This window comes from Arvicola amphibius, chromosome 8, assembly GCF_903992535.2.
Source record: "Arvicola amphibius chromosome 8, mArvAmp1.2, whole genome shotgun sequence".
Classification (NCBI taxonomy): Eukaryota; Metazoa; Chordata; class Mammalia; order Rodentia; family Cricetidae; genus Arvicola; species Arvicola amphibius.
Genome location: NC_052054.1, coordinates 124,742,974 through 124,760,523, shown reverse-complemented (window position 1 = coordinate 124,760,523; position 17,550 = coordinate 124,742,974). Strand labels below are relative to the sequence as shown.

Below are 17,550 nucleotides of genomic sequence, written 5' to 3'. Positions count from 1 at the left end.
ATTCCGCTTCTCACTGAGCCACCCATTCTGACTGGGCATCTTTGCAGATTTTTGCTATGGAAATGAAGACCTGACTTTCTCCATCAGTGAAGCCATCAAACTCTGTGTCACGGTGGTGGCTTACGCTCCCGAGTCATTCAGAAGGTAATCGCAGCCCTCTTTCCTGGCCCTTGTGATAAAAGGTATAGCAAAGAAGCAAAACTGAGTAAGAAAGGTTGTGTTTCGCATATCTTTCTGTAACATCTTGGTGAGTAAGCATCTAAAACCCAAATTTAGAAAATTTTTCATAGCAGAAGTCCTGAAAAATATTGTAAATCATCCTGAATTTGAAAATCCCTGATTTGGAATTCTGTGCAGAGGCTAAGATATTTACTCCTGATAAAAAAAATATTTTCCACTTATGTAATACAAGCTGTTAGAAAACAAAATTTTATAACAGACATTTAAACTATCTGTGAAAACTGCCACCGAAGACTAATGAGAACTGTTTGGTCAAAAGTGAGACTCCCAACCCCCTGATACCCTATATCCAAGGACTTTGCGATGTTTGGGTTGGAAGCATCACCCCAGCCCCTGGCATTCATCCTTGGGGCACCAAGGGAGTGCCAAGGGAGCGCTAAGGGAACTGAAAGCTCCCTCCCGCTGGGAGTTGCCTTGGTTGGGACTCCACCTCCAGAAAAGCCCGCCAAGCCTGACCCCTCCCCAGGGAGGGTCAGGACCACCCTCACAGGCTATTTAGGCTGCCACTGGGAAAAAGAACACGTGGTTTCGGATTTTAAGTGGGCCTCCTCCCCACCTGGTCATGCTTTCCCAGCCATCTGGGAGCGCTGCAGTAAACATGGGCATTAATCAGGTCTAATTTGGTCTGATTGGAATTATTTGCAGCGGCAGAGAGGCTCGTCCTAAGATTATTCCTAACAAGAACACAAAGGGCAACGCTATACATCTCGTGTTTTATTCTGCCAGGAACATGGAAGCCAAAGAATTCAAATGAAAAGTGAGTCACCCCAGTGCCAGGACTCTGGCTCTTGTCAGATACATATGTTCCATCTCCTCCTAACAACCTTACCACGCCGGCACACCCTCCAGGAAGAGGGACCAACCTCACTTTGCTCTCTGTGTCTTTGTACATTTGCTCTTCGGATGGGTTTCTGCTCTCCCCAGAACAGAATAAAGGACCAAGAGGTGGCCGGGATTTCTCTTAATTGAACTCTTTTCGAAAGAAACATCAGGAATGGATAAAAAAGTAACCAGCAGTCTCAGGTTTTTGTCATCTTTGATGAGAATTAGACATTAAGCCGAAAGTCAGGCAGGCTTTTAAGAGAAGAAAATGTGCAGTCTCTGGGGTGATATACTCCCACTGCCCTGTTCCTCCTGCAATACCCTGGCTCCAGGAAGCACTCCAGGGTGGATGCAAACCTCACATTGAGTTCATTCTGTCTGAATGCAGAAATGCTTTGTCTGCTTTTGTACTCTGGCGTACACATTGTTAGTCAGATGCCTCAGACCCCCATTGACACTAAGACCTTGTGGTGGTGAAATAAGTGGTGTTCTCCCAGCGGGGACTGCCAGCAACACGGAGAGCCACCAACTCGACAAAAAAAATCCTTCCCCTTAAAAAGTTCCCAGCGAGGACACGAAATTCTCTTTCAAACTATAGTTCAGACACATTGCAACCAGGAGGAGCGTGAGCTTGAAATCAAGACCCCCTTTCACTGGCCGTTCAAGACCAAAGTCCACTATTCTACAATTATATTTAGTTTTGTTGAAAATCCTCTTTATTTTCATTCTGCTCATGTTAAACCAGAGGGTGTTGTGTGATGTTTTGCTCTTTTAGCTTTCGAGGGGCCCACCACCCACTTCCCAAATAAATCACATAAGGAGTCTTATTCTTACTTATACATGCCCTGCCTTAGCTTGTTTTGTTTCTTGCCAGTTTTTCTTCTATTATCCCATCTACCTTTTGCCTCTGGACATTTATCTTTCTTTCTTTTTTACTTCTTTCTCTGTGGCTGGCTGGGTGGCTGGACCCTGATGTCCTCCTCTCCTTGTTCTGTTCCTCTTCTTCTTGTTCTTCTGTTTATACTCTCTGCCTACCAGCCCCGCCTATCCTTGATCCTCCTTCGCTATTGTCCATTCATCTCTTTATTAGGACCATCAGGTGTTTCAGACAGGCACAGTAACACAGCTTCATAGAGTTAAACAAATACAGTGTAAACAAAGGTCACTCAGCTGAAAATAATATTCCCCAACAATAGGGCTTCTTGATACCGGAGGAGAGTGGAAGTTTCTTAAGTAGCTGTTTCCTGAGATGTCCTTACTGGACTTCCGTATTTGTAACATCAAGTCCTTGTGGTACTTAAATTATTTCCTTTAAAAGTGTATTTAATTTAAGGACAACGCTCATGTAAACAGTTTTTAAAAATCGTATTTCTATAATTGAGTGTATGTTCATAAAGTTAGAGGCCCTATATAGTTATAATTACCATCAGATAAAAGAATCATTTGGAACACTACTACCATCAACCCCACAGGGAACATCAGCTTCATTCCCAATGGCACTTCAGTGAGATGGTCTAATGAGTCCAAGAAGTTGCCTGACTTCTGCTCCTCGGTATTCCTTCATGAGATCCGTCCACCCCACAGCACGCGACTGTAGTTTTCTTCATTCATCTCCAGTATTCCATTCTGTGACTATGCCCTAAAGGCATCAGTTTCTTCTCTTGCTGACATATATGTGCTGCACTGTATTCAGTTTAAAGCTCTGACAAATTATGTCCCAATGAATGTCTGTGGTTTCGTGCACAAATCATATCAGCATTTTTTTTTTTTTTTTTTTTTTTTTGGTTTTTCGAGACAGGGTTTCTCTGCAGCTGTAGAGCCTGTCCTGGAGCTAGCTCCTGTAGACCAGGCTGGTCGCGAACTCACAGAGATCCGCCTGCCTCTGCCTCCCGAGTGCTGGTATTAAAGGCGTGTGCCACCACCGCCCGGCTTCATATCAGCATTTCTGTGTGTGAAAATACTTTGCTAGATCATAAAGTACATGCATGTTTTGCTTTAGTAGATATCACCAACAGGGTTCCTGAACTGGCTGTGTCAGTTTTCATTTCCACCAGCAATGTCTGCTACTTATCAACTAGTAAATGCCTATCTCATGTTAATATGTATCTTGTTCTCTTTGACACAAGAAATGGTATTAGTTCTTTACAAAGCTGGTTAGTTTGTGTGTGTCTGTGTGTGTATGAGAGTGTGTGTGTGTATGCTTGTGTGTATGAGAGTGTGTGTATGTGTATGCATGTTCATGTGCCAGTAGATACATATACCTGTATACATGTGTGTACTTACATATGGAGGGCAAAGGACAATGTTCGATGCTGTATGTCAGCTTGACTTAAACAGATTTCTTCTTCTACAGAAATGTGGTCTTTACAGAAAATACCCAGAAGTCTTAGCTTCTACCAGATTCCTGTCATAATTTTAAAACTCACCCAACCTTTCTAGGACAGTTAGCCTATAACAAAATCTTTTATTTTTTCAGGAAATACACTTGACTCTTTTTCTAAGACTATCACAGAAGTATTAGGACCTAAAAATATATCATAGCTGTAACTCCATACCCACCAAGTTCTGAAGATTGTCATACTTTACTGTAGAGCACTGATTCTATGCAGTTATCCCATCAGAAAGCAGTACTCAGAGCTGAAAAAGACATGTCAGAATGTCTCAGAATTTTGAGGAAGGGAATGGATAATGCAGTGGTTCCAGGTTTTCCAGAATACCATCAATGGAGCAATGTCTCCTAAAACGAGCAGCTTAAGAACTGAAACTCGTTTGGGTGAATCTTATAACAAAATATTTATGTTGGAGTTGTACACCAACAATTTTTCGTCTTCTCTTTAAGTTGAGGTTTCTAACCTCTTTTACTACACCAAATGTACACCCTATCCAATGAATAGTGTCTACTCACTCTAGTAAGGACACATTACCAGACCACAGGAAAATAAGAGCATCTACCAACTCTTGCTATGAAATGGTTTAAGCTTCTGAAGGCAGCTTCTTAGGATAGGCTCTAACTTCAGCTGAAAAGTCACCCCCAGCACCTTACTATATAGAGGCTTTACTGGGGAGCGAAGGCTTTTATTCTGGATGGTCAGTGGGGTCCTGCCAATATTCTGCTCTTCTTTTGCCATTTGCACAAATGGCTAGTTCTTCTTATCTCATATGCTTCATTAAGACAGGCTTCCTCACCTGTTACCAAGTGCTTAATTAATTAATGATAGTAAACACATCCAGCAGCCTCCACTGCTTTGGATTGGTGTTGCACAGGAAGGAGAATAGAATTCAGTGTCTCTAGTGGCTTTTTCATGCTCCCGGATATCACACAACCCAGTCAGATGTGCCTTTGTTTTCTCTCTGTTGCTTACAGCCTTCAGATGCTCATGGTCTTGGAGGCATTGGTTCCATGTTACCTACAGAAGATGAAGAGACAGACTTCTCAGGTCGAGACCGTGCCTGCTGCCCGAGAGGAGATTGCTGCCACAGCGGCTCTGGCCACATCCCTACAAGCCCTTTTGTACAGTGTGGAGGTCCTCACCAGGTAATCTCAGAGGCAGATATCCACAGCCTAACATCAAATTTGTCCGTTGAAAAGATGAGAAAACTGGTTGGCTAAATATCTCTAAAACCTGGTCTTTGTTTACAAATTATAGATAACTATTTTTTTGGAGATAGCTACTCAACCCTTTATGGTTTATTATTGTAAATAATACAAGTAAGTCAAGTAAGTACTCTGAATAGTGGCAGCAGCAATAATGATGATTTTCCTACATGGTTGCTAATTACATATAATTGTAATTACACAATTACATATAACTTGATGAGTTTCTATGAATGTTTCTATGGAAGTTTTAGGCCAGTGGTAAACAAATCTTTAATAGAAGGACATGTTAGTGAATATGAAGATGTAATCCACATTTTAATTATCTGGTTGATTAATTTTTAGTTTTTACATTTACAGAAAGAGAGAGAGGGATGGGAGAAAAGAGAGAGAATGAGAATGAACACACTCGTGTGCATACTGTTTAGAGGACAGGTTGTGAAGACTGGTTCTCTCCTTCTATCAATTACATGGGTCCCAGGGAATGAACTCAATGTGTCAGGCTTAGGGCCAAGCACCTTTACTTACTGAGCCATCTTGCTTTCTATACCCAATGATTTTTGAGATGTGTGTTTGCAATTGTAGCCAAACATTCTTTTATCGTCTTACTATTCATAAAGAATTGGATTTTTAACTCTAAATTTAGAAGCTACAAAACAAATATAAACTTCAGGATGCTACTCTATCCCAGAAGGAACAGATTTCTCATGGAATAGGATCAGATAATCCCAGGAGAAAGAAAAAAGAGGGATCTTGGAAAGAAAGTCACATTGGCACCAGAGTTTAGCCCTAAACAAAATTCAAGAAGCTCAAACTTTGAAGTGAAGATACCTTTAAAATACATATGATGACTTAGCTTAGCGGCCCCCAGAATCAAATGTCTCTCTGCATTCAAAAATTCAAGGAAAACACAATAATATGCATAATCCAGACTCAGTATATTTTCTATTTTTACATGGCTTATTTGTTTTATATTATTTTCACTGTCTCTTTAAAGCCTTTTTTATTTTTAAAAACTGTATTTCTTTTCATATACTCTTTTTCCTCTCTCTCCCATGCCTACGTACATTTTTTTAAATACACTGTGTCTCGTTTAGAGGTCATTTATGTCTGACTCTGTCCTGTTGTGTATCTGAAATCCTTTTCTGACAAGTATGTAGGAGGAGGGCCTGCTTGTTAGTTCCAGCCACCCGGCTAGCTTAGCCCCGAAATAACCACACAGAAAACTGTATTAATTAAAACACTGCTTATCCCATTAGCTCTAGCTTCTTATTGGCTAACTCTTATATTAATTTAACCCATTTCTATTAATCTGTATATCATCACATGGCAGTGGATTACAGGCAAAGATTCTAACCAGCATCTGTCTCAGGCGGAGGATCCATGGTTTCTCTCTGACTCCTCCCTTCTTTCTCTCTGCATTCAGTTCTGTCTCCCCACCTACAAAAGTTCTGCCCTATCAACAGGCCAAGGCAGTTTCTTTATTCATTAACCAAGAAAAGCAACACACAAACAGGTGGACCTCCCACACCACAAGTAGGTTTTTGTTTTGTTTTGTTTTGTTTTTTTGTTTATTTGTTTTTAATGATAAGCATTGTGGTTGCTGTATCCCTGGATGCTGGCTCCACCCCCTCTCAGCCTTCCAATACAGTGGAGGCACATTTATCACCAACTCTGCAAGCCATGTTTACCGCCCCAGCTCCAGGAACACAAGTCTATGTCGCCACCATTAAACAGCTTGCCGCATGGTGCTCACAAACCCCATAAGTGCTCCATTACAGGACCTCCCAAAAGAGTGAGAGCCATTCTCGAAGCCAGAACAAACCAGGTAGTTGTCTTGTAAAGAAGCCATGTAGTTTTTGCTGCTTACACTGAGTCAGGAAGGCGTCTTTTAAAGAAGCTGTGCCTCTGCTTGCAGCCATCAAAGAGATCCTATCTGAAAAACATGCTGCTACCAAGAAGCTTCAGTTGACTCTCATTTTTGTGGGTCTAGAAGCCCCTTCCATTTTTTAAAAAGTTTTCTCAGGCTTTATGTGGAAATTCTTGCCAAATATTTGGGCACCATTTGCAACAGAAGTTTCAGTCCTGCCTGGTCCCACAGCCATTCAGTCCCAAAGAAACACACAGAGGCTTATATTAATTATAAACTGTTTGGCCTATTAGCTCAGGCTTATTATTGACTAGTTCTTATAACTTAAACTAACCCATAATTCTTGTCTATGTTTAGTAATATGCCTTGGTACCTTTTATCAGTGAGGCATTCACATCTTGCTTCCCTGAATCTAGCTGGTGACTGTGTCTCTGCCTTTCCTTTGCCCAGAATTCTCTTAGTCTGGTTGCCCTACCCATACTTTCTGCCTGGCTACTGGCAAAGCAGCATTTTATTAAATCAATACTAGTCTACAGTGTACAAGAGCATTATTCCACAGCACAGAGTAATTCTTGGGAAGATTTATGTACACTCTTGACTCTGTAATCTAGAATGCTGGCCTCCTGCCACCCAAAAACTGTTAAATAATCTTTTTACTGTCAATTGACACGTACAGTTTGAGCACATGCCTTATTTAAAGTCATGGTTTACTTCTGAGAACCAAGATAAAGAACTTAAACCTTGATTAGTACTTGGGAATCAACCTTGTCTTTAAAGGGCCTCTCAGGACAAGGCTGGACCACCTATCCTTTAAAGATTTGAAAACTTTAAAGATTTGAAGGAACGTTTCAACAACTTGAGAGTTTCTTAAATGTTTCTACTTCTGCTGCCTTGTTCTGGAAACCACTGTTGTTGTTGCAGGCCCATGACAGCCCCACAGATGAGCAAGAGTGATCAAGGTCACAAGGGGACAACCACAGCCAATCACACTATGTCATCTGGAGTGAACACCAGGTAACTCACTGTGCTCTGTGCTTCTGTGGCCTCTAGGTTGCATTTCAGTGCCTGGAAATGAAAGGAATCCTAAAACCAAAACAAACAAACAGAAAACCCACAATATTAAATGTGAAAATCTGTGAGGAAAGCCTTTCAAGATAAGAAAAGTGAGGGAGAGCTTAAAGGTACAAGAAAATACCAGAGTTGCTTTGAAAATTATCAAGGAGAAACTCAAGCAGCCTTCATGAGGTTACAGTCATGCTGGTCTGTGGGACTCCAGCTGGCCAGTGGATTTACCGGGCCTTAGAGTGTAGAGAACCCCCCTTCCCATACTCCATAGTTCCGCTGTCTTTCTAGATTGTCCCAGACTCAACCAATCATAAAGTAAGTGTTTCCAAAATAACAGAAATAAGCTACATGCCTCTCACTTATCACCTGAAACAGAAATAGTATTTAATAACAAGGCTCAGATTTCAATTTTTTTTAAAAAAAAAATTATCTCCTTTGGCTATATTCCATGCACTTATATGGATCCTTAAATTTATCTTTATACACTTCTTATGACAATGAAACAAGTTTTGTAGAAGCTGTAATTGAAGTGTACATGGTGGTCAAGCGAAAGGAGATAGTAGCTGTCGGAGTTATATGCGTATTTGCCTTGATCAAAGTGGGTGCCTCCAAGGCTTTTGCCCATTAAAAGCCTCTAGAAAGCCTCCGCCAAGGAGTTCCCTTTTTGCTCTGAGGCTCATGTAGATTGTCCTTCTGGTTGGCAGGTACCAGGAGCAAGGAGCCAAGCTGCACTTTATCAGGTACAGGAAAACTCGCTCTGGTTCCATTTAACGCATCCAGTGGATGCGTGATAAAAGTGCTCCGTGTAAATGTCTAGCAAGGGCTCAGGGAACACCTCTGCAGTTTGGTGCTGCCACGTCTCCTGGGAAAATAAATCTTCATCCTCCGCAGGAGCTTCTGCGGGGCACTGCCTTCCAAATCATTAACTCAGTAGGGATCATATTTCTCTGCAGTGTGACACCGTGTACTCAGTAACCACGTGTCCACGTTTTCAGAGCCCTCGTTAATCTTTCACAATTCCCCAGGGAAAACCTTCACTTACTGGAGGAAGGGCAAGGCCTTCCCAGAGAAGAGCTAGATGAACGAATTGCTCGAGAAGAATTCAGAAGGCCCCGGGAATCTCTGCTGAATATTTGCACAGAATTCTACAAACACTGTGGGCCAAGGCTGAAGATCCTGCAGAATCTGGCTGGGGAACCCCGGGTCACTGCCCTGGAGCTGCTGGATGTGAAGTCCCACATGAGGTACTGACCTCTGCCCTGGCGTGTGTTCGTGATCTTAAGTCACGTGTCTCTGTATGTGTGTCAAGTTGGACTGTGGAGCTTCCTCCAGGAAAATGAGATGTTTAAAATAATTTATTTCCTGTGACTTAGGTTCATTCCATTTAGATCCTTCTGATAAAGTAAACATTTTACCTATTAAAGAGATCTTGGTTAGAAAGGGAAAAATGATTAAAATGGGAATTCAATCCATAATGCACTGTTTTCACAGATTTTTAAATATGATCCCAGAGGACCTAGTAGCTGTATTTCTAACAGTTTGTAAAGAATCATAACTTTTGTTGTTAACAAAGACTTACTTGAAATGTTTAATATATCTATAAAATTAAACATACAGTTCTCTCCTAGTCATCCAGAAACAGCATTATAATTCGACAAAACAGACCAGTGTCCTGATTAATAACTTCTGTTTTTATTTTTTAAAATGATCTTTTGACAGAAATGTAGTATGTGCTGGGTGAAAGTACGGAGTGCAGAGGCAAGAGGTGGCTGCCTCTCCCCTCCCCTGAGGTGTGTGTACACACCAGGCCATGCTGGAGAGCCTCAGGCCTTCCCACTGTGCAATGAGGAGGGAATTATTTCACACTGAGAAATGCAGTTCCCAGACAGAAGGCTACAATGTTTCAAGATCCTGTTGTCATGGCAACTGAGAGCTCTATTCAGACCCTCCCCTTCTTTTCCCACTTATTCTCTCTAATTGACCAGAGTAATTCTGTGACTAGACAAACTACATTTCCACAGTCCGAAAGTGACTTCTACTGACAGGCATTTTGTGAGGGTGTTTGTGTATCTGTGTACATATGTCAGTGTGTGTGTGTGTGTGTGTGTGTGTGTGTGTGTGTGTCTGTATCAGTATACATTTGCACGTGTCTCTGTGTATGTGAATATATGTGTGTGTAGATATGTCAGTATGTGTGACTGCATCAGCATGCATGTGTGTCTGCGCATGTGTAGTATGCATGTCTATGTGTGTCTGCCTTGTGTGTATGTGTATCGGCATACATGTGTATCTGTGTGTTTATGTATCAGTGTGTGTGTCTGTGTATGCGTCTGTTTGTTTTGTAGGTGTGTATGTGTCTTATCTATTTCTCTGTGTGTGACTGTAAATATATATACATATATCTGTATATGCATCTGTGTTATCTTATGTTTCTCTGTGTCTGTCTGTCTTTCTGTTTATGTCTCTGCCTATCTCTGTGTGTTTGTTTCTGTGTGTCTGTCTGTCTCTCTCTGGGTGAATGTATCTGTGTGCATGTCTATGTGTGCATCAGGATGTTCTATAACTCTTCTTTGGCCATTTCAGGGAAGACTAATAAATAGCATCAAAGAGACCTTGAGCACCCTCTAGAGGTTAACACTTTAACACTTTAACTTTAACTTAGTGTGGATGTAAGGTACAAAAGACATTAACACTAATGAAAATGATCTATATTATAGTAGACATTAGTAAAACAAAATAAAGCCCAATTTTCAAGGTTCTCACAGTACATTTCGAAAGACAAAAAAGAAAACAACACAGTTTCAAGTACTAAAATCACTTGTATAAATAGCTGTTTATTATTTTCAGGCAACTTAAAAACTATGGTACAAAAAGATAGAATGCACTACCTAGAGAGTCAGGAAAAAGTGAAATTGGCATGTAAATATTTATATGTTTCTGATATTATTAGCACAAAATGTAAGAAATCATATTATTTGTATTCATGAACCATAAGTTTGGTGTTAAATTTCTAGAGTCTTAAGCAATTAGCTAAATACTCTCAGTTATAAAACCATATGTCAATAAAATAAAAGAGCAATTGCTTGGTGTATTTCTCTCAAGCTTAAAGATAGATCATTTTTCAAACATCCCTCAAAGCTATCTTTAAAACACATACTTTCTTGAGAGCTAAACTCCAGTGCTTATTCAACCAAATGTGGAATTGCATTTAGTCGTATTGATTCACTTTCTTCAAACAATATGGTTTATAGGAGCCCAGGTTCCCCATGTTAGTTTAGGCCGGTTATGTGTTATAGTAGAATTTATAAGAACATGCAGGGATAAGGTGAAGGTTTCTAGAAGATTCTCTGCAGATAAAATTACCCTTACCTAGATATAAACAATCTAAGAATGCTTTTTTTTCTATGACATACTTAGAAGCAAGGATAAAAAGGATCACTCTTTTGTGCGCCTGCACTCACATGCATTTTCCACAACAGTGTTCAGTTAGGAATGAAGATGGTGAGAATGAAGAGATGGAAACTATTTCTTGGCATGAAGAGTTGCCATGACGATGATGAATGGAACTTGTGCATTCATAATTAAGCCTAGTCTATTGGGGACAACTTAGAGACCTCACATGACAGCGGCTTCTATCAGTGCAGTCTGCAGAAGTGGAATTAATTTTCTTGATAGTAATGAGTTCTCCCATCTGTGGGAGCTAGTCAGATGAGGTACGTGTTTGAAATCCAAGCATTGGAGAGGTAGGCAGTGGCTTAGATGCTATTCCTAAAGAGTGCCTAGAGGTCTTTCTGCAGATCCTAGAGGTCTTCCTATAGATCCTAGAGGTCATCCTGAAGATCCTAAGGTTGTCCTGCAGATCCTAGAAGTCTTCCTATAGATCCTAGAGGTCTTCCTATAGATCCTAGAGGTCTTCCTACAGATCCTAGAGGTCGTCCTGCAGATCCTAGAGGTCTTCCTGAAGATCCTAAGGTCATCGTGTAGATCCTAGAGGTGGTCCTTCAGATCCTAGAGGTTGTCCTGCAGATCCTAGAGGTTGTCCTACAGATCCTGAGGTTGTCCTGCAGATCCTAGAGGTCATCCTGCAGATCCTAGAGGTGGTCCTTCAGATCCTAGAGGTTGTCCTGCAGATCCTAGAGGTCGTCCTGTACATCCTAGAGGTTGTCCTGCAGATTCTAAGGTCGTCCTGTAGATCCTAGAGGTTGTCCTGCAGATCCTGAGGTTGTCCTGCAGATCCTAGAGGTCGTCCTGCAGATCCTGAGGTTGTCCTGAAGATCCTAAAGGTCTTCCTATAGATCCTAGAGGTTATCCTGCAGATTCTAAGGTCATCCTGAAGATCCTAGAGGTCTTCCTGTAGATCCTAGAGGTCTTCCTGTACATCCTAGAGGTCATCCTGCAGATCCTAGAGGTCATCCTGCAGATCCTAGAGGTCTTCCTGAAGATCCTAGAGGTCGTCCTGTAGATCCTAGAGATCGTCCTGCAGATCCTAAAGGTCGTCCTTCAGATCCTTTCAAGCGTTTAATTTGCATCTCCTGCTACTGTCAACTTTTCTCTTTATTAAAATGCTATAGTAAATACAGAGAAAGGGAAGAGCACAACATTCCCATTGTACTACTTCTAATTAACTAATACCCCCCCCCCGTGTGTGTGGGCACGTGTGTGTTATGTGTGCATATGTTAGCACCACATACAACCAGTCATGGTAACAGATGTGTGTAATCCCAGAACTTGGGAGAACAAAACAAAGGGATGTGAAGTTCAAGATCAATTTTCTGCTACCAAGCAAGTTCAAAGCCAATTGAGGTAACATGAGACCTGTCACACACACAAGAAGTAGCTCCCTCTAGACACATTTGACCTATCCTTAATGTTTCTTTGTTGTTCCTCATGTTTACTCTCTGAAGCATTTCATGATTCTCCTTGACTATGTATGTGCATATATCATTGTACTGATTATGTGAGGAAGGCAGAAGGTTAGAGGGTGCTGGGGAGAATGTTCTTAGGTAGAAAGTTGTGGAAATATTCTCACTGTGGTATTTTCTGCTCCTTATTTCTGAAATGATTTTAGACTGGCAGAAATTGCACACTCCCTTCTGAAGTTGGCACCATATGACACCCAGACAATGGAGAGCCGAGGCCTTCGGCGCTATATCATGGAGATGCTACCTATTACTGACTGGTCAGCGGAGCCAGTGAGGCCAGCCCTTATCCTCATTCTAAAGAGACTGGATAGAATGTTTAACAAAATCCACAAGATGCCTACCTTGAGGTGAGGATGCCTCCTGGCCAGGTATTTCAGAGCACACAGTTAGAAATGGCATTTTCAGGATAGTAGATCAATCGTTAGTTAAATAAATGAGTGAGAAGTTTTCTGGTGGTATTCATGCACAGGTAATTGGAATATAAATTCCCCAGTAGCCAGAATTGTTTTGAAAAGATAACATTTATTTAGGAATATATGTACTTATGTTGAGGAGGTGTCTGTCCATTTCTCAGCTAGTTCTTCATCTGATGGATAAAGAAACCCAATTATAACTCAACAATCCCTAATCCTTTTTGAAGTAAGAGTATGCCTTGCAAATAGCCAACAACAGAGAGGAGAAACATTAATTTGATGCTAAAAGTACTATATTAACAGTTATGTTATCTTATTTGGGTGTATAGGAAGATATAAAAATTTCAAGTTTTATAATTAACGGTCAAACTGCAGCTATAAAGGGCACAGGGCTGATATCAAATTCTGACATTCACCTTATTCAGTGGAGTTTTAAATGAACACAGTTACAGCCTGGTGACTTCTTGGTGGCCTGAGAAATGCCCATTCATCCTCTTCCAATGAGCAGATGCCTCTGCATTAGCCTTTCTGGAAATGTGAACCAAGTTTGGAAACTATAGTCATAGTGAGCAGATGGTATAATTCACAAACCCACTAAATGGAAACTTCAAATTTGGATGACTGAGAGAGCTTTTTCTATCCCTTAAAACTAAACTCAAAAGCAAAGCAACTTTGCCTCAGACTTTGGTACTTAAGGTTCAGTTTGCCAGAAGTTTTGCAGACATTAGGCAGTGCTCTGCACATTTCTGCCACCACACCGAGTCACAGACTCGGATGCTATCAGGCTATGCACTTGCTCTAAGCTTTTGTACCATGGTGATGAATGTCAAGACATTATATCAAGGTCATTTTTTTCAGTGGAATGGAGATGCCTGTTCTTAAGCACTATTTTTTTGGTGGTTCCAGAACACTTGCATCTGCTGGTAAATGACTGATCAAAGATGCATAAGTGTCTTTTGAGTGTGTCCCAAAATAAATTATTTTTCTTAAGTACTTTGACATTTAAAGATGTTAAACATCTCCATAAAATGACTCATTTGTCATACAGTTAAAGCTATTATATGATAATACCTCCCGAAAGGAAAGTTGAGGGTTCGTTCACAGGTTTGGTCAGCTGTGGGAAATTTTCCTGGGATGCAGGGCACAATATCCAGTTGACTTGTCCTCAACCCTTTCATGTAACCTTAGCTCAACGCACAAAGTTTTGTGTGAAGCTGAGCTGTGGATTTCCAGGGCACTTGTGGCATCTGGAGTGTCAGTGTTTCCTCATCTGTGGCACATCTCCATTCTTTCATTGTTCAGGCTGCAGTTTCATAGAAGACGTAGGCTTAGAAATAATTTCCAGATCAGAAGCACCCAGTAGAATAGATTCATTTTGTTTTGAGACAGAAAACTCCTGCATTAGTCTGATTGGCATGTGTACTACACCATCTTCACTACCACAGAAAATAATCCCAGACATCTCCTTGGAGGCAAAGAGAACTTTTGAGGTCATTTTCCTCAAATTCCCTCTTTCTGACGGGACTTAAGCCATATGAGTCCCTCTAATAGCCTCGTGTGGACACTGACTGTATCAAGTGTAGTCTGATAAGTACATTTCAGAACTGCGGGTGGGGGCAGATTTGCTCTGCTGGAAGATTTCTCATGTCTCCTGAAATGATAGGATAGGGCCCCTCCCAAAGATGACATTAGGGGACCTTAAAGTATGACCCATTCATCCTCTCTGTTTTTTTCTTCAATAGATTTTGTCTCATTAGTCGGTTGGGCAGGAGTGTGGCTCTGCTGCGTTTTCAGTACCTCCTTCCTCCCCTCCCAGTGTGCTCTGTGCTTTTGGAACAGCATGGGTAATGGCCATTCCGTGGGAAGCACTCTGTTGTCTCAGCACACGTCCTGTCTTAGTTGATGCCAGGATCACTGTCTCGTTCACTTGCTTCAGACTCTCTGGAAGGGAGTCAGGGCGCTAATGGCTCCTGTATTGTATTCCAGGCGACAGGTTGAGTGGGAGCCTGCCAGCACTTTGATTGAAGGGGTTTGTTTGACACTTCAGAGGCAGCCAATCATATCCTTCCTGCCTCACCTTAGGTCACTGATCAATGTCTGTGTCAATCTGGTGAGTAGCCACGTGGCAATCTTATGAAACTTTGCACAGCTTTACTCTGCTATTGATTTCTCTAAACTGAAGATTTACAGGTCAACCACTTTGTGCCCCTTACTTACTGATGAAAACAGATGGCTCAGGTGACACTGAAAACAGTGAGGTCCATTTCAAGGTGGTCTATGGGACATCCAGGGCCCATCCTGCCCAGGCGGGATGTCGGAAGGCTGCTTCCCATGCACTACTTTGACAATCACCTCAAAGTTGCGTTGAGAGTTGAGGGCTGCCAGTTGGAGAGTGGGGTGGTGGAGTCTGCACAATTGGCTAGAAGGTGAGATTGTCTGGGGAGGGGATCCTTTAAACACAAAGAAGTCTTTCTTTTCTTTTCTTTCTTTTTTTTTTTAGGGCCAAATAACACCATGAGTTGGCCAGTCTAGGATTTATGCAAGGAAAAATTATTTTCACCATTTTATGTAATATCTAGAGTCTGGTCCTGACAAGGTTTTGTACAATGTATGAGAACCATGTTCGAGCGTACCATTCAGTAGGATCCGCTGCTTGACTAGTTGGGCAACAGTGTGTAGCTGGAATGCCTAGTGCACATGTGCTGCGATCATTATCATTCTTGTCAGTATTTGCTCCATCCAAGAATGCTGACTGCACTTTTTTGAATCCACAAATAACTGTCCAGTCTCCCAATTAGAATAGTTTTTTTTTTTTAGTTCATCTCTCATTGCCTACATAGTTAGCTATAAACAGCATTCTACAAAACCTTGGCTGAATTCAGTATAATGAACGATCTGACTCCAGACATTACATGCCTTAGAGGGCATAGAGAAAGAAAAGACTGAAAATACCACGCCCAACCTTCAATTTGTTAATATTTTTGTTAGTGAATGAGACTCCTTTACTACAGTTGCATGAAACCGCAATGGTCAAGGCTGGTCATGTGCTCTGTTTGTATTTCAGGTGATGGGAGTGGTAGGACCTTCCAGTGTGGCTGATGGATTACCCCTTCTTCATCTCAGCCCTTATCTCTCACCACCTCTGCCCTTCAGCACAGCTGTTGTCCGGCTTGTAGCATTGCAGATACAGGTGTGACTGCCTTACCTGTTTGTCACGCTCATTAAGTCGCTGGTGGAGGCACCACATGGTGGTGCTCTCTCTTTCTCTTTCTGCAAAGGCTGGGCAAAATCTGTGAAACAGAAGTGTGATCACCTCCAAACCTTGATGGGTTTGGAGCTTCAACCCTGAGCATGGCCCTAAGTTGTGCTTCTGTAATTCTTCTCGAGATCTCAAAAATAGCAGAGTCATTTAGTTCTGTCACAACCACAGCAACCACTGTGGTCACTTACGCTATGTGCAAACTAATGGTTATGTGTAAATCAGCTCACAATTGTTAATCAAAAGAGGCAATAGTATTCAAAGTCTGGTTTTAAATTATTTTCAGAAAGAATTACAGTGTAAAATTCTTTCACACGTTACTACCAGACTTTGAATATCTTTATTTTCCTTAGTGATTGTGAGTTGAATGTTATTTTAAACACACATACAAGTAGCCTACTTTATTAAGAAAGGTACAGAATCCCAATCACCCTGACTGTTTCTCTGTGTCACCCAGTTTTTACTCTGTGATCAACAGAAGGAATCCACTGGATATAAAGGTATAACTGACCTACCCATTGTGTGGCCGTCAGACTTCTTACCATCCAGAGATGGGTGGATGCACAAAGCATTTGAAGAACGGTGGCTACTGTGTGAAGGGAAGAGATGACACCCCGTAGTCACCTTAATAACCGCTTTCCAAAGGTCACTAATTTCCTCCTTTATTGCTTCCTGGCTTGAAGAAGGCCTAGGCAGGGACTAAAGAACCTTTAGATGACCTCAAATGGAGAAAGTGCCACACTGTCATTTTCTTCATTTTCCTGGGTAGACACGTGGAGGAAATTAGTGGGAGAAATGAGGTGCGTCTTATATTAAACTTCTTCACTTGATGCTTAAGCTATTAATGTCGTTTTAGGAATGTAGCTCTGTTATGTGAAGTCAATGGCAAAACATCATTGTGGGTCAAATTTCATTTGCCACAAAGAAGAAATTTGAACTCGTAGTTTCCAGGTGCAGCCATCGGGGAGGCACCTTCACCGACACACTCTGTAGAAACGAATGCACACAATGGGCATGGTGGTCAATTAATCTTTTTTTTTCTATTATTGCTGCACAGGCTTTAAAAGAAGATTTCCCTTTAAGCCATGTGATCTCCCCATTCACCAATCAAGAGCGAAGGGAAGGGATGCTTTTAAATCTGCTCATCCCATTTGTGCTCACAGTAGGATCTGGAAGCAAAGGTCTGATTAATTTAACTAAAGGAAACGTACCATTGTTGTTGTGTTTTCTAACTACCAGGGTGTGGTTTCTATTCTTCCTTTCCACGTGAAACTCATCAACTGAAATGAATCTAAATGGATTAAATGGGGTTTTGGAAACATGAGTTTTATTTGGTTTATCTGACCAGGAACAAGAATTTCTCT

General features: G+C 41.4%; 1 protein-coding gene and 1 long non-coding RNA gene across 6 annotated transcripts in view; one reads left to right on the top strand and one right to left on the bottom strand.

Moving 5' to 3' along the window:
- Positions 1-17,550, top strand: part of Unc80 (unc-80 homolog, NALCN channel complex subunit) — a 163,437-nt gene that overhangs the window by 122,481 nt on the left and 23,406 nt on the right. For all 5 annotated transcript variants that reach the window (XM_038338762.1, XM_038338760.1, XM_038338759.1 and 2 more), the window contains 9 exons: positions 48-144; positions 4,427-4,597; positions 7,449-7,541; positions 8,297-8,332; positions 8,618-8,836; positions 12,661-12,861; positions 14,914-15,037; positions 15,992-16,117; positions 17,244-17,367. In XM_038338762.1, coding sequence (XP_038194690.1) covers positions 48-144; positions 4,427-4,597; positions 7,449-7,541; positions 8,297-8,332; positions 8,618-8,836; positions 12,661-12,861; positions 14,914-15,037; positions 15,992-16,117; positions 17,244-17,367 — 1,191 coding nt within the window. The remainder of the gene's footprint in view (positions 1-47; positions 145-4,426; positions 4,598-7,448; positions 7,542-8,296; positions 8,333-8,617; positions 8,837-12,660; positions 12,862-14,913; positions 15,038-15,991; positions 16,118-17,243; positions 17,368-17,550) is intronic.
- Positions 2,917-8,825, bottom strand: LOC119820435. Its single transcript, XR_005286502.1, has 3 exons — positions 8,635-8,825; positions 7,551-7,610; positions 2,917-4,469 (listed from the first exon to the last, which is right to left on the bottom strand). It is a non-coding gene; the product is annotated as an uncharacterized LOC119820435 (long non-coding RNA).